At 47.6% G+C, this 16404-nt stretch overlaps 2 protein-coding genes across 6 annotated transcripts in view; one reads left to right on the top strand and one right to left on the bottom strand.

Moving 5' to 3' along the window:
* C1QTNF1 (C1q and TNF related 1) overlaps positions 1 to 1094 on the bottom strand; it is a 57617-nt gene extending 56523 nt beyond the window's left edge. For 2 of the 3 annotated variants that reach the window (XM_053300307.1, XM_053300312.1), the window contains exon 1: positions 700 to 788. The gene's annotated coding sequence lies outside the window, so the exon portion shown is untranslated. Of the gene's footprint in view, positions 1 to 699; positions 789 to 1002 lie in introns of those variants that run through there. The other variant, XM_053300309.1, reaches the window with a different exon arrangement.
* Positions 1095 to 3865: 2771 nt separating this feature from the next.
* On the top strand, positions 3866 to 13417 carry CANT1 (calcium activated nucleotidase 1). Of its 3 annotated transcripts, none has more exons than XM_053302592.1 (5): positions 3878 to 4000; positions 6393 to 6505; positions 8800 to 9457; positions 10251 to 10454; positions 11189 to 13417. In XM_053302592.1, the coding sequence occupies exons 3-5, from the start codon at positions 8821 to 8823 to the stop codon at positions 11557 to 11559; spliced, it is 1212 nt and encodes a 403-aa protein (XP_053158567.1). In that variant the 5' UTR covers positions 3878 to 4000; positions 6393 to 6505; positions 8800 to 8820; the 3' UTR covers positions 11560 to 13417. The 3 variants fall into 3 exon arrangements, with proteins under 3 accessions (XP_053158568.1, XP_053158567.1, XP_053158569.1); XM_053302594.1 differs by lacking the exon at positions 3878 to 4000 and adding an exon at positions 4009 to 4323; XM_053302593.1 differs by lacking the exon at positions 6393 to 6505 and having other exon boundaries at positions 3866 to 4000.
* The last annotated feature ends 2987 nt before the right edge of the window (positions 13418 to 16404 follow it).

The raw sequence follows: 16404 nt of genomic DNA, 5'->3' as shown, positions 1-16404 counted from the left end.
GTGTCATTCACCTTACTCATAGAGCTTTTATGGAAAAGAAGGAACCATGATGGTGATATGATTATGTTGGAATACATGTCACCCATTCATGCTATAGCCTTTAGGACTATGTCTAGGGTGAACCAGGAGAAAATGGGCTGTTTGTTCCTGTGCCTTTGTAACTATCAGCTTCATCTGCAGAAACTGGCAGATGAAGGAGCTTTTCAGGGCATAGAGAATAGCAGTAGCATCTGTCAACATCTGCAGAACAAGCTCTTGTTAAAGGCATAGGAGCAGGCAAACTTGTCTCCACAACTCGTGATGAACATTGGATGAGGATAGCTGTATTTGTTGAATGTAACTAAATATCATGGCAAAGACAAAGGGAGCAGGAGTCAAAATACATGGGCAATGCTTTTTACTTGGTTTCGAGAAAGATTGCAGGGAAACTTCATGTGCACGTTGTTTTAATCCCCCATCAATCACTTTTAAAACATTAACAGCAGTGGTGAGAGGTGGGGGGGCAGTGAGTGGCACCTTTAAAAGTAAATTAGAAGGTGCTCACATGCTAATTTGGGTAAGGGACTGGAACCTGGGTAAGGAACCTGGGTAATAGGGATGTGTGAGCTGGCCCTAATACTTCTAAAGGGGTATGCCCTAATCTAAAGAGGGAGGGGACCAGGTGGTGAAAGGGGAATCTTTTAGTTTAGGAATCCTTACTGTTAGTTTCCATCTGGCGGGGACTGTGGGGATGGTGGTCACATCAAAGGTGGCGGCAGGGGCTCCTCCAACACATCCCCCTCCCGCTGGTCTCCCAAATGACAGGCCAGACTGGCTGTGACCCAGTTCGGGCCTCTGTGCTCATGCCGAGGCCAGAACTGGGCCGCAGCCAGCAGAGGCGTAACTAGGGAAAACTGTGCCCGGGGCAAGCACTGAAATGGTGCCCCCCCACCGCCCACCCCCACTCCCACCGCGCCCCACCGCCCCCCCAACATACAACATTATACTTAGGTTTTTCCTCACAAGCGCCCGCCGCCGCCGCCGAGCCAGGCCACTGACTGGCCGCCAGGTGCCAGCAAAGCAATGGGGGGGGGCACAGGTGGCACGGAAGGGACCGCTCGTGGGGAAGGGGGCACCGACGCGCTCCCTTGACTGCTGCAGCCCTGCTGCACTGAGCAGGAAACATTTGTATTAACAAAAAATTAAAAATTTTAAAAAAATTGGTCATGGCGGCGCCCCCCACGTGACCAGAAAAGATGGCGCCCGGGGCACATGCCCCCCTGCCCCCCCTATAGTTACGCCTCTGGCAGCCAGCATGGTCTGTCATTTGGGAGGCCAGTGGGAGTGGTGGATGTGTTGGAGGAGCCCCGGCCACTGATGTCATTGCTGCTGCCACTGCTGCCATCTCCACTGGCAGGAAACTAATGGTAAAGATTCCCTTTTCACCACACACAAATCCCTTTAGGCTGAGGCATCCCCCTGACCTGCAAGCCAGTTCTCCTAACTGGGGGCAGTCTTGTTTGAACTTGGACTGCTCGAACTGGGCTGGCTTGATGTTGAGCCCAGCTCACAGCTAGCCAGCTTGCACATCCCTGCTGGGTAAGGAACAGGAGGGGATAAGGGGAGTGTGGTGGTAAAACTTCTGAAAACCTTCAATAAACTGTTAACAGTTTATTGAAGGTTTTCAGAAGTTTTGCCATTACATTCCCCTTTTTTCCCTCCCATCCCTTACCTACCCCCAGTTGCCATTCTGTTCATGTATACTCAAGAACTTAAATAAATGCTCAAAATATGTGAAAAGCGGGGGAAAGAAAAGAAAAAGAAAGGGAGATCAGCAGCGATGTGGCCAAATTTGCAGATGATACCAAACTCTTCTGGGTAGTGAAATCCAAAACAGATTGTGAGCAGCTCCAAAAGGATCTCTCCAAACTGGGGGAGTGGGCGACAAAATGGCAAATGCGGTTCAATGTTAGCAAGTGATGCACATTGGGACGAAAACCCCCAACTTCAAGTATATGCTGATGGGATCTGAGCTGTCAGTGACGGACCAGGAAAGGGATCTTGGGGTTGTGGTGGACAGCTCGTTGAAAGTGTCGATTCAATGTGCGGCAGCTGTGAAAAAGGCAAATTCCATGCTAGGGATCATTAGGAAGGGGATTGAAAATAAAACGGCTAACATTATAATGCCCTTATACAAAACTATGGTGCAACCACACTTGGAGTACTGCGTACAATTCTGGTCACCACATCTTAAAAAGGACATTGTTGAACTGGAGAAGGTACAGAAGAGGGCAACCAAGATGATCAGGGGCCTAGAGCACCTTTCTTACGAGGCAAGACTACAACACCTGGGGCTTTTTAGTTTAGAAAAAAGACGACTGCGGGGAGACATGATAGAGGTCTATAAAATCATGCATGGCGTGGAGAAAGTGGAGAGAGAGAGATTCTTTTCCCTCTCACACAACACTAGAACAAGGGGTCACTCCATGAAATTGATTGCCAGGAAGTCTAGGACCAACAAACGGAAGTACTTTTTCACACAACGCGTGATCCACTTGTGGAACTCTCTGCCACAGGATGTGGTGACGGCCAACAACCTGGATGGCTTTAAGAGGGGTTTGGATGACTTAATGGAGGAGAGGTCTATCAATGGCTACTAGTCAGAGGGCTGTGGGCCACCTCCAGCCTCAAGGGTGTGCCTCTGAGTACCAGTTGCAGGGGAGTAATGGCAGGATAGAGGGCACTCCCTCAACTCCTGCCTGTGGCTTCCAGCGGCATCTGGTGGGCCACTGTGCAAAACAGGATGCTGGACTAGATGGGCCTTGCGCCTGATCCAGCAGGGCTGTTCTTATGTTCTTATGAGATTTGTGGTGTCAGCTTTGAACTGATCTACTTGGCATATATAATACTATGAAGTTATGCCAGATTGTTAAAAGTCTGTTTTTATTTATTTTATTTATCATATTTCTATACTGCCTGATATGTACATCTCTAGGTGGTGTACATATTTAAAAGTCAGATTAAAATACATGACACAATAAAAACAATAAGATAAAATAGTTATTAAAACAAATTATTGCAATTAATTCTAATTAAAAGCCTGCAAAAACAGGAGTATCTTGAGGGTCTTCCTAAAAACAAACAGAGAAGGAGATGCTCTTATATCATCAGGGAGCATATTCCAAAGCCCTGGGGCAGCTACAGAGAAAGCCACCAAATGAGCCAGAACTGGTCCAGACCTTTCCAGAACTTCGTTAACAGGTAGCAGGGTTTATGACAAAGGAGGCACTCTCTTAAATAGCCTGGACCCATGCTGTTGAGGGCTTTATAGGTAATAACCAGCACTTCGTATTTCACCCGGAAACATATTGGCAGCCAGTGCAGTTCTCTCAAAACTGGTGTTTTAATTTCCCATCAACCACTCTGTGCATTTTTGTGTGATATTCTCCTATGTTCACAGGGGCACTGAACTCAATTGATCGTATATAAAAGCATGCGTTGTGATAGTTAATTATTTGGCATACTGTTGCTTTGCGATATCGTGGTGTGTGCGAGTGTGTTTTTAAGTAGCGTTCATTTCCAAGGATTTCAGATTGGATAGAACACACTAACACTAAGCCAAAAGTTCCTTAAATGTCTTTCTTTTTAAAACTTTAGTTCTTGTTTGCAACTTTAGGATCGGTTCAAACTTTTGCGACTACAGTACATTCCCAGCCGCGCAATGGAACTTCCCTTCAAAAAAAATATGGACCACCAATCCCTCCCCTCTTTAGGAGGCTTCCTGCGCAGTGTACACTGGGAGATGTAGTTTTTTCAGATAAAGAACCTAACGTTTTCCTGTGCGCGGCCGATCAACAGCAGGAGTTTCCTCCGCTTGAGCCGCAGTGGCTATCGGGATCGGCAATAGTTTCCTTCGCGTGGTGCATGCAGGGATCTGTAGTCCTTTCGGAGGGAGGGGGGAGTGCTGCGGGAGGCCCTTCCCTCCCTCCGGTTATTCCCGGCGTGGGGAGGAGCCTGATCGGTGAGTGGTTGGCGGGGTGGAGAAGGAGGGGTGTTGTTATTTTTTGCCGGACGCCTGGGTCCCTAGGATGGGAACCGATTGGGGAGGGGGCTGTCATTTGCCACTACTTCCCAGGTTCCTCTCGCCCCATTGGCCCCAGTTTCCCTCAACCACGCTCCTTTTTCTGGGTGTATGACGGGTCATGCCAGCCGTTCAGCAGCACCCAAGTTCCATCCTTGGGGGCTCTGCATGGTGGACTGTGGAGCGACTTGGGGCTTCCGCCTGCGAGTCCTTTGGTGTGCCTGCCATGCCATATCTGGGGTCTAACCCTGCAGTGGCAACCGGTGAGGGCGGGGTGGGGGTGGGGGACATTGAGAGGCACCTTTAAAAGTAAATTTAGAAGGTGCTTACCAGCAGTACCGCCACACCTGCCCGCTGCCGTAAGCAGAGATGCTCTACAGGGCATCCCGTGTGGTGGTACTGCAGCTCGGGCACTCACCTGCCCTCTGTGCATGTGCAGAGGCAATTTGCGTTGCTGACCATGCAAATGGCCTCTGTGCATGTGCAGAGACCAGGTAAGTGCCGGAGCTGCGCCACTGCCATGTGGGATGCTGGGCAGAATGCTGCTGCTCAAGGCAACTGGCAGGTCTGGCAGTACTGCTGGTAAGCACCTTCTAAATGTACTTTTAAAGGTGCCTCTCATCAGCCACCACTGAACCCTGGTTACATAGTGGGGAGCCCTTTACTGCATGTCAAGTGTCCTCTTTTCCCCGCTAGCCCAAAGGTGATACTGAGATGCAGCACAACTGATCTCTTTTTCCTCTCTCTGTTTCCCCTCTCAGAACAGTATTCAAGATAGGGATGTGCACGATTCTTGATTTGTGCGCTGATTCGAAGCTCCGCCGGGGCACTTTTAGGAGAGCAAGTCTGTGCCTGCTCTTCCTCCACTCGCAGCAGCTTCCTGCTGTGGCACTGCATGGTAGCCATGTGCGTGCTGCCACTGTGGTGGTGCCGAGTGAGGGGTGCTGGGGGGGCACGCTCCCATATCAGCAAACTGTGGCGAGCTGTGGAGGAGCAGGTACAGATCTGCTCTCCTCACTTTTAAAGGTGCCCGGCTGAGCTTTGAATCAGTGCACAAATCTCAGTTTGTGCAGATCCCTAATTCAAGAGACATTGGAAAGATTGTGCCACTTTCCCGAGGGGAGAAGTCACCATTTATTTGTATAGCAACAGCCCATGTGCATCCTTGCTGATACTGCTGCTTATTGCATCTCAGCTTTCAACATCCTTCCTGAGGTGGCTAGAGTTCCACTCCCACTGTGCCCAAATGGTCGAGGGATAAAGTGGTGTTCCTGAGTATTTACTCATACACATACAAACCTTTTGTAGTGCTGTGAAATTGTCCAGGGCATTGTGTGCAATGATGGAGCTGCTCCTATCCTACTGGAAAGGTGTTTACTTTGGCACAAAGAGGGCACCTCTTCTTGGATGCACATCGTGTTCCTGCTAGCCCCAAATAAATGGTCTCTCCTCTCGCTAAATCACTGTCACTTTCGTGTTGCAATCCTAGTCATACTTTGGGAGTAAGGCTCCACTGGTTACATTGTGGGACAAATTTCTGATTAAGCATGCATAGGATGGCGCTATAAGAAAGTCCCAGCTCCTATGATACTGCAGGATATTCCTCCCTGAGGGCCACTAAAAACATCCCTGTGGGCCAGATCTGGCCTCCGGGCCTTATGCTGTGCAGGCCTGCGAGTGCTAGCATGATAACTGCACTGGTTGGGAGACCTCAGTGCAGACATGTTTTCTGCTCTGTGCAAGTTCCAGCAGATAGACGCTCTCAACTAAAATTGGCAGGCATGGGCCCAGAGGCTATGGAGCTGCTGCTGGGAATTTAGCCATCTGTGGCCCAACCTCCGGGGCTAGGGGGCTGGCAGTAGCCATACAGAGCTGTGAATGCAAGGTCATTCACATGCGTACTAGATATTTTCCACAAACAGTTATCTTTCCCTCCTGTTGAAGCCATGATGAAGCTGTACCTGGTATAGGATGTCCACTAGGGCCATTCACACATTATGTTGTACATGAGTACATATTTTTGTGTGAAGGATTGTGTTTAATTTAAATTTCAACATGTTAATAACTATATGCATGTGCAGATCAACAACAGTGTAAAGTGTATTTAGATTTCACCTGTGTTGGATATAACACATAAATAGGGCTAATGAGTGTTATGTAGAGAGTACTAGGGAAACCATCGTTATAGGTGTTGTGGAGGCATTGAGTGCATAGAATCTGGGACAGGCTATGCCACAAGCTGCTCAAACAGGAAGGAAAGTCTATACTATCTTTAAGCAGAACTGGTTGTGTAAGTCAACGATCTCTTTGACCTGGTGACATTTCCTGTTAGCATTTCCTGGATTGCAATGGAGGAGGAGCTGAGCTCTGCCACCTGTCACAGCCCATAGGTGTGGCCGGTCACCACAACTGCCAGCAGGACATGAACTGGGAACAGGCAAGCAGGTCAGAAATCAAGTTGCCTTGCATAATTGCTAGTCAAAATGAAGTGAAGGGCCACTCTTCTGGGGTGGGAGAATCTCTCTGGGGTTTAGAACCTTTGTCAGTGGGTGAAATCAAAGTTCTTGAGGACTTGAGGCCTCATGGTGCATGGTCTGGGTTGAGTCCTGGTGGACAAGGAAAGGGACTGGATATGAAGGTGTAGGGAGTAAGGAGATGCCCAGAATTCCTGGTTCGTATTCCTAAACTTGAGCAGGGAGGGTGACCTTCAGTGTTCCCTTTAAGAGGAATTCCCAGATGTTGTTGACTACAACTCCCATAATCCTTAAGCAAAGGCTATTGCAGTTGGGGATGCTGGGATTTGTAGTCAACACCATCTGGGAATCCCTCTTAGAGGGAGCACTGGTGACCTTTTGTCCCAACTTTCTTCCTGTGGCAGTGTCATTTTATTTGGGCTGCAAGGTTTATTCCATATAATTGGTTAATTAGCTAAGGCTTCAGTTGATTCATTGATGTGGGCCAATTTTAATTATTGAGGAAGAAGACAGATTCTAGTTGGTGTGGCTGTGAGCTGAGAGCATTCACTTATTAAAGCTATGCACCCGCTGCCCGCTGGGGCAGGCAGCGTGGGGGTGGAGGTGGAGGCAGGGTTTCATGTACCTTCCCCCCAGACGATCACCTGTATAACGATCAGTGTGCCATCAGTGTGCACGGAGCAGTGTAGATCACTGGCAGGGCGTATCACTAGAGGCTGGGACTCGTTTTTCTGGCCTCCAGGCACTGCGCGACGAGTGTGGTGTTTGAGGGGATATATATACCCTTGTGGGACAAGTGCTCTAGGTGCCTGTCTCTGTGTAAGTCCAGGCTGTGTGCAGCCCAAGCAAATACACGATCCCAGCACTGGGGTTAAGAGTGTGTTCGCACCCTTAACCTTGGCTAAGTCGGGGCAAAACGTAGGGCCAGGGTGGGCGGGAGTGCCAGGATCAGGTGCGATCCCAGCACTCCACACGAGCAGACTAAGCTGGGCTGGGCTGCTCATGAGAACAGCCTGATGGTGTGAGACTGTTTTGGTGCTGGGGTCCAGTCTTGAAAGATGTGTTACCTTGTAACAATGAGTGGTAGCTTTTGTGTATTGAAAGCCAGTGTGATGTTTTAGCTAGCATGCTGGACTTAGAGTGCGGAGGTTCAAATCCCTGCTCAGCTGTAAAACTTACTTGCCTTGGGTCAATTGTTGTATTTCAATCTAACTAACTGCAAGTGGCAGAGAGAGTAAACGCAAGGAGAGAGACGGGTCTTGAGCTTCTTGAAGGAAGGGTGGAATAAAAATAAGTACATAGGAACATAGGAAGCTGCCATATACTGAGTCAGACCATTGGTCTATCTAGCTCAGTATTGTCTACACAGACTGGCAGTGGCTTCTCCAAGGTTGCAGGCAGGAGTCTCTCTCAGCCCTATCTTGGAGAAGCCAGGGAGGGAACTTAAAACCTTCTCCTCTTCCCAGAGCGGCTTCATCCCCTGTGGAGAATATCTTACAGTGCTCACATGTGGTCTCCCATTTAAATGCAACCAGGGTGGACCCTGTTTAGCTAACAGGACAAGTCAGGCTTGCTACCACAAGACCAGTGTATAATCTGTACCTTGCCTAGGGATGATTGGCTGAGGTGGTATAAAAATGAAATTATAAATAAAATTTTAAAAATGAAATGGTAAGCTATTTTACACCTCCTTTGGCATCTCAAACAGGCAATCATATTGCGACATTAATTATGTGTATATTTATTTAAATTTAAGCAGTTAATTGGTTAAAAGTGAGATGCTTAATACACCGTAACGTTGCTTCCATCAGCTAACAGCCCTGCTTTTAGTGCATCTGTTTCCCTTGTACAGATAATCCTTGCAGCATACTTTTTAGAACAGGCCCTCTAGCTGTGGACTACAACTCTCATCATCCTGACTGCTGGTCACTCTGGCTGGGGATGAAAGGAGTTGTAGTCCAGCAGCAGCTGGAGGGCCAAAGTTGTGCGGCTGTGGCTTAGAAGGACCACTGCTTTCACTGCCTCATTGCTTCTCCCACTGCAGAGCTCCTGACACAGTCACTTGACTTTTCCGCCAGCTTCTGCAACAGTGGCCCATTCTTGATGCCTTTCACTTTTTGTGTAGCAGCACCCCTCGCATGAGCAAAGATCAGCGATACTTAGCTTGGTTGCCCTTCTCTTCTCCCCCTTACCTACCACCCATTACAGTTGTGCCTCAGCCTCCCGCAGCCCTTGCCCCTGCTGACCATGTTCTTTCCTTCCCAGGTTCCCAAGAACCTCAGGCTCATGCCCATCCCGGCCCGCCCACACCTGCAATGGGATGATTCTTTAAATCCCTTGCGGATTAGTGTGGGTAGCCTCCCAGTGCTGGCGTCCATGACCAAGGCAGCTGACCCTCGCTTCCGCCTGCGCTGGAAGGCCATTGTGGCAACCTCCCTGGCCCTGGCTCTTGTGCTGCTGCTCCTCTGCTTCCAGCGTTCACCCTCAACAAGCCGGCCAGCTCCTCCCAATGCTCATAATTGGCGGCTCAGTGTGCTGCCAGGTGAGCGGTACAATGACACCTATCCGCTGTCACCGCCCCAACATATCCCCGAAGGTGTACGCTACCGCATTGGACTCATTGCTGACCTGGACACAAATTCCAGGGGCACCACTGAGCATACGTGGTTCAGCTACCTGAAGAAGGGTTACTTGACACTGTCGGCCAGTGGGGACCATGTCTCCATCGAGTGGGATACCCAGGACCATACGCTGGAGTCTCACTTGGCTGAGAAGGGACGTGGTATGGAGCTCTCTGAACTGGTAGTCTTCAATGGCAAGCTCTATGCTGTGGATGATCGCACTGGGGTGGTCTACCAGATCGATGGAACCAAGGTGGTACCTTGGGTGATCTTGTCTGATGGGGATGGCACAGTCGGCAAGGGTGAGTTCAGAATAAATTCATGTCCAGATTTTGTGTTGGGGCATGCCGGGACAGAGAAGTCATATCCAAATTAGAAATATACACATTGTATCTTCTAGAAGGTATGTACTCACTTGAAGGGAGAGCTTCAGTATAAAGTATAAAAAGGGAACCAGATTCTCATTCTACTGGTAGTCAGAATTGGATTTCTTGCCGCCTAGCTTTTTGAGTTAGCATGTTCATGATAATGAATTCCCCAATCTTCTCTATTTTGTGCAGGTTGTTGAGATTTATTTTAAAATGTTTGGCACAGATATTTGGTAAACGGTTTATTTCTTACTTTAATCTCCATCCCTCTTACTTGATGCCCACAATGCTGCTGTGGCCACTCCAGATCTTTCGCCTCCTGATATTAATTAGTATGCCTTTTGCACCGGATATGCCTACCCAATCTTCCTCTGCAGTGTCCTCCACTGAGATTAAGCTGCCGTTCAGACTCAGTGATCAACCTTCTTTGCCACCACTGGTTCCTTTGCCAGAAGGAGCCGCCGCCACCACCATCAATCATCATCATCATCACCATCATCATGAAGAAACAAAAGTAATAAATCATGCTGAAATACAGTTCAGCCGTGTTTTTAATAGTCCAGGGAAGTGACTCCCGTTCCAAGACAGACACACACACACACACCTGCTCTCTCCTTCTTATGGGAGAACTGCGGCAGCTATGGTGTGTGTCTTAGACTGGATCCATCACCTCCATGGACAATTCATATCCTCTCTTATGCCTTGAACTGTCTCCTGTTTTGCTCAGGGTTTAAGGCGGAGTGGCTGGCAGTGAAGGATGAGCATCTCTATGTGGGAGGCCTGGGCAAGGAGTGGACAACAGCCACAGGGAAGGTGCTCAACGAGAACCCTGAATGGGTGAAGGTCGTCGGCTACAAAGGTGATGTGGCCCACGAGAACTGGGTGGCCAATTACAATGCGCTCAGGACAGCTGCTGGGATCAAACCCCCAGGTGAGTGATGGGCAGATTCTTGGATTGGAATAATTGGTGCAAAACGGACATGCTTGCATCCTTTTATTCTGCTGAGTTCTGCTTCTGACATTTAGATTTTCTGAGAATTTGAGGGTGTGGGATTTGGGGAGGAAGGAGACAGGTGCTCTTGCAGAGGGAATGTCAAGGGCCTTATCTTTCTCTGCATAGAATGACTTGCCAAGATTGGTGTGTCTTGAGGGTCTAAGCAATCATAGATGGAGATGCTCTTATTTTGGCAGAGAGCATATTCCAAAGCCCTGGGGCGGCCACAGAGAAGACCCAGTCCCAAGTGGCCACCAAACGAACCAGCAGCAACTCTAATTGGACCTCCCCAGATGATCTCAATAGGCAGCAGGGTTCATGACAAAGAAGGCGCTCTCTTAAGTATCCTGGACCCAAGCTGTTGAGGGCTTTATAGTAATGACCAGCATTTTGTATTTTGCTCAGAAGCGTATTGGCAGCTAGAGCAGTTCTTTTAAAATCTGTGCCATATGGCCCCTTTGGGTTGTCCCAGAGACCAGTGTGGCTGCTGGATTCATTACCAATTGTCACTTCCAGACTGCATACAAAGGCATCCCCCTATAGAGTGCATTTCAGTAGTCAAGCTTGGAGGTTACCGACATATGTGCCACTGTTTTGAGGTCACTTGAAGGTTTTAAAGTTTAAGTCCACTTTAAGGTCACTGATGTCTACTTTTGTTCAATTCCTCCCAGGTTACCTGATCCATGAATCTGCCTCTTGGAGTGAGACACTCCAGCGCTGGTTCTTCCTGCCACGCCGTGCCAGCCACGGACGCTACAATGAGCAGGAAGATGAGCGCCGTGGCACCAATTTGCTTTTAAGTTCCACATCAGACTTTGCTGATATAACTGTGAACCGTGTTGGTGATGTCATCCCCACCCATGGCTTCTCCTCCTTCAAGTTTGTTCCTGACACTGATGACCAGATCATTGTGGCACTGAAATCTGAGGAGGATGCCGGACGCGTGGCAACCTACATCACAGCCTTCACGCTGGATGGGCGTTTCCTGCTGCCTGAGACTCACATTGGTTCTGTCAAATATGAGGGCATTGAGTTTATCTAGTTAACAAATGGATGCTAGTTAACAAAGGGATTGAGACAGAACAGGTGGAGTGGGAGGCAGGAGATTGTGCCCTGGGCTTCTTCCTTTCATTCAGGCTCAGCTGCAGAGCATGATGAGACTGTGAGGTGTTGCTCTTGACATGGCTTTTACCTCCGAAAGCAACACAGCCACTGCAGGTATGACCTGACTGTTTCTGTGCTGACCCCTAGTGGTGGAAGGTGAGCAGTGTCTCTTCCATCCCCCCCCCCCCCCCCCCCCCCCCACTTCATTGCTCCCCAGAAGAGACTGGCCTTATTTCTATCCAACTCCCTGCTGTACTCGGCTAGTCTGGTGGTTTGGCAGAACATACATGAGCGGAAATCAGCTTGATCTCTCCCTACTCTGTTCCACTTCCCTGTCCATTTTAACTTAAAATGATTCACATGTGCCTTTGCTGGGAAGGGGAGATCTTGGCACCTGATACTCCAGCAAAGTTATTATCCAGTCACTTGGAAGATCTTTCTAGACACTGCCCACCCCACCCCACAGGGGCCTTGATGCCAACCGGATAGGCACTGATTTGCGATGGGACATCACCAGTGTGAGCTGGACTTCTCGTCTGGGAATGCGCCCTCTAGCAGCAGAGAAGGGGTATAACAGCACAACTGGAAGCTTTCATGTCTGTGTGGAACAAGAAAGTGATATGCCTTCATTGTGGCCAAGGGGTCACTTCAGCGAGGTGCTCTGTACCACTCCAGCCGTGGGACATAATACTTAGATGCCACATAGGTACAGTCTAAACTCAGAAGGGTGTATCATAAAGCTGTACTCAGGGGCCAGATCAATGGCCCACCTGGCCCAAGTGTTTTCTTTTGGACAGCTGCTCAGTTCTTAAGAAGATCTGTAAAGGGGCAATCCATCCTGTGTTGGGTCATCATCAGAGGGGTCTTTATTATTATTATTATTATTAATATTAATATTATTCTTTTTGTTATTAAAAGGGGGGAGGAGTTCAGAGCCAGAAAGTCAAAATCTTATGAGAGTATTGGAGCTGGAATAAAGCATGCTGATGTATTGCAGCCACAGGATTTTTGAGCATTGGGCATTCCTTGTTCTCCCTGATAGGACGTACAAGCCTGGGCTGAGCCCCCACTCCCCCTTTCCTGAGCATTAACAGTAGTTGTAGCAGTGTGTGTACTTCTCACAATAAATTATCAGTCACATTTTCTGGTGCAAAAACCTTTGGTGATTTGGCCTACCAGATCAGGCACCCTCTACCACATTGCTCTAATGATTGTTTTTGTTTTGACTATAGTTCAGAAAGTAAATGTAGTAGGCACTTCCCCACATCAGCTAGGCTTTTGTATGTGCATACAGGAAAGATGGCATCTTATGGAGGCTTCAGGGTAGAAACGAACAACAACACCCCGTCCCTTTTGTTTACATGTACATGGTTGGAATCTCTGCCATTTTTTTGTGGTGCCATCTAGTGACACAAAAAATGTAAAGCCTGACACAATTTAGTGGCGCTTACCCAAATCAGACATTCTCAGACTGCCTTTCCCCAAGGTTTCCTGCAATATTTTATGTTATATCATAACTTTAGCTTGTCTGAATAGTGGATGAGACTCAGAAAGGTTGGTCACTAGATGGCAGCACTTGTTTGTTGTAAAACCAGAAGCTGCTTCAGCCTTCCAAGGCAAGACCAGTTCTGTCTTTGGGTGTGTGGTGCCATGTATGTCAAATACGTCGTGGGATCGTTGTGTTGGTTTAGCTTTTGCTGTTAAATATACATAAAGTTCAGATCACCATGTAAAAATGCAAGGTATATCAAATAAAAATAAGGGTGTTTGGCATACCAAATAAAACTGAAATTTGATAGCTGCCTCCCATTTTTGTACAGAGAAACATTTTCACACAGGTGAAGTATGAACTGTGTTATTTAAAGTGACCAAAGTGGCCATGGAGTAGCAATTATCTGTTGCCCATGTATCAGATGTGTCAGGCTTTAGATGAATGCAGATTGAAGAAACAAGTGTTGCATATTCAAGATCACACCCTTGGATTCCATGAATTAATTCAGAATGACCACCCTAATTGGGTTCTCACAATCACTAATATAAGACAGAATTATATTCACTCAGCATGCACTTTAAAAAGACACACACACCCCGCCAAAGCACCCTTTTATCACTTTTTAATCTGGTTCTTTGGAAATTAACATGCCTCCATGTCATTAAGTGATCTTAAAGATCAAAACTGGATTGGGGGGTTGGATATCTGTGCTGAGAATGCTGGGGGCTCTGTTCTGTGGAGGGCAAGTTTGCTCTCCATTTTGACGGATAGGCATGTGCTCCCACAAACATAGTGTGGCTTCATGTCAAAATGAAGCCAACTCTGCTTGACTAGAAATACCAAGTGGGGGAGGTTGTTACAGAAAATTCAGTTTGTGGCTAGACAAGAACATGAAGGAGGCGTCTCCCTATGCTCTGCAGCTGGGATGCAAACTGCAAGTGGAGTTACAAATCCCCTTTTGTAGGATTGCTGCAAACTATCTCTCAGTGCACACACTTTCCCCAAGATTTTTGTTTATGGCGATGGCAGGAATCTTTCTCTGTTACTGATCTGACATGATGATCAAACTCCTCAGTTAGTTGACAGGCCGTGCTTGAACCAATGGCTTGAGATTACAAGGACACAGATTTAGGTTAGAAACATTAGGAAGAATCTCCTTACTGCAAGAGCTGTTTGACAGTGGAACACTCTGCCTTGTACAGTGGTGGACTTTCCTTCTCTAAAAGTTTCCAAACAGGCTGGATGGCTGTTTGTCATGGATGCAGCAGCATTTTGCTGCACTAAGCAGGCCTTGGAAGAGAAGATCTCCAAAGCTCCCTTCCATTCCTGAATAAGTGCTTGACATGAGGGCGCTTTCCAGATTACACCCTACAACAGTGTCACCGCGTGTCTGTTAAGTATGTTTCTGTACTGTCTGTGTTTCAACAATGCAGTCCCTGTGCTGTCAGCAAGGTGCCGTTCACATTTCCAATACCTTCTTTTGCGTTTTATCTTTGCGTTACAGTACTACAATGTTTTTTGTTTTTTTTTAAGCTGTATTTTCCCATTGCAGGAGGTTTGCGCAAGCTAGGAAAGACTGCTCCCCCTGCTGGTGGCTTTATGCAACACCCTTTATTTATGGTTTCAAGACAATCCTGGCAAGCCGAAGTAAACTACCACTGAACAGCGTGTAATCTGAAAACGGCCAAGGTTTAGGCCTTGGCACTGCTGTGGCATCTTAAATATCCAGTCACATTGGTTTGTGATTTGGGATGGTCCAGGCTTATGTTGGGTGCAGTGGTGATGGTGTGCCATTTTTTCTGACTGCATTAGTAGCTTTGAATGAAATAGGAAGCTAGGAACAGACTACAGCCTGCTTGTGCTTCCTTCTGTGTGTCAGAGCGCCAAAATCAGGAGCACAGGAAATCACCATCTGAGCTGGGTAAGTCTTTTGTTTCATCAGTGCCACAGCTGCACAGCTTCCTGGTAAAGCAGGAGAACCACACTACACAGCTTTGGATTCTCAGCCTCCGGAATCTGCAGCTTAATTTGCTTTTTCATAGAAATCTCAAGTTGCTGAAACTTGGAGCATGCTTGAAACGTGGCTGGAGCCCTTGCAGGGTTTGTGGTTGCTGGCGGGTGGAGGCAGGGAATAGCCTGAGAGAGATGTGTTGTGTCTATGGGGGAAAAAATTCCCTTTCTGACTACTAGCATATTTATGGATGGAATCAAAACATTTGTCTGAAGTAAAATCTTTCTCCTGAACTGGAGAGAACCATGTTGTGGGTTAACAGAGATGAAATCTAGTGATGCTTGAACTCTGCTGTATTGCCAGCCAAGATCCTGGTTTGCCTGTTCTGTGTGGATCACCCCATTTTCTGACCAGAACAATTGTCAGGTGAGGGGCTGTTGGAAGGACTTTGATATGAAAGTTCCTTCTGCATTCTGATGCGGCTGTTCTGCAGGAACAGCTCAAGGGAAAGAGAAAGCATTGCCAGGGTTGCATGTGCTGCTTGCTACCAATATGTGGTTGTTAAAGACAGAACTGCCCCCCTGGCCCCGATTCATAGCTAGATTAGATTTCTATGTACATAATATATGTACATATTTGTATGCTTATATTCCCTATTACCACTCCTGGAAAAATCCTGTGGATGCCCATGCCTAGCAATATCCACCACGTCATGGAAAGAGGCAGAGCTGGCCTTTGTTGCAAGTGGGATCACTCTGTCCTGTTTCCCAAAAACACAAAAGAATGGCGCATTAAGGAGAAAAGGGATGAGCGCTTCCTCCTCCAGGAAAGACTTGTTACATTTAGAGCACACTAGGCCTATAACAACAGAAAACTGGAATGCTTTTGTAAATAAATGATGCCGGCTGACATCAAGACTGAATTGCTCTCAAGTAGCCTTAAAGAAATTAAGCAGTTCTTTAGAGTAACTCCTGAGTAGTACTATTATTTGGTAGGAGTAACTTAACCTGGATATCAACCAGTATTTTTCAAGATCATCTTGCAAGATGTGGTACCTCTCTTCCTCTTCTGTCCTCTTCTGTCCTCCAGAGGTAAAGCTGCCTTGCACTGTCAGACCATTGGGCCGTCTAGTTCAGTATTGCCTGCCCTGACCGGCATGGCTCTTCAGGGTCTCAGGAAGGGGCTTTCTCCAGCCTTACCTGGTGATGCCACTGATTAAATCTGGGACCTTCTGCGTACAAGCTATGTGTGCACTACAACTGAACTAAGGTCCATCTCCTTTAAAAGTTCTTGCCACCCTGGGACACTGCTTTACTGCTCTCAGTTGCTTCCTTCTGAAG

The sequence above is a fragment of the Hemicordylus capensis genome, chromosome 2 (assembly GCF_027244095.1).
Source record: "Hemicordylus capensis ecotype Gifberg chromosome 2, rHemCap1.1.pri, whole genome shotgun sequence".
NCBI classification, from domain to species: Eukaryota; Metazoa; Chordata; class Lepidosauria; order Squamata; family Cordylidae; genus Hemicordylus; species Hemicordylus capensis.
The sequence above is the reverse complement of the archived record's forward strand: the minus strand, read 5'-3'. Positions and strand labels throughout refer to the sequence as shown.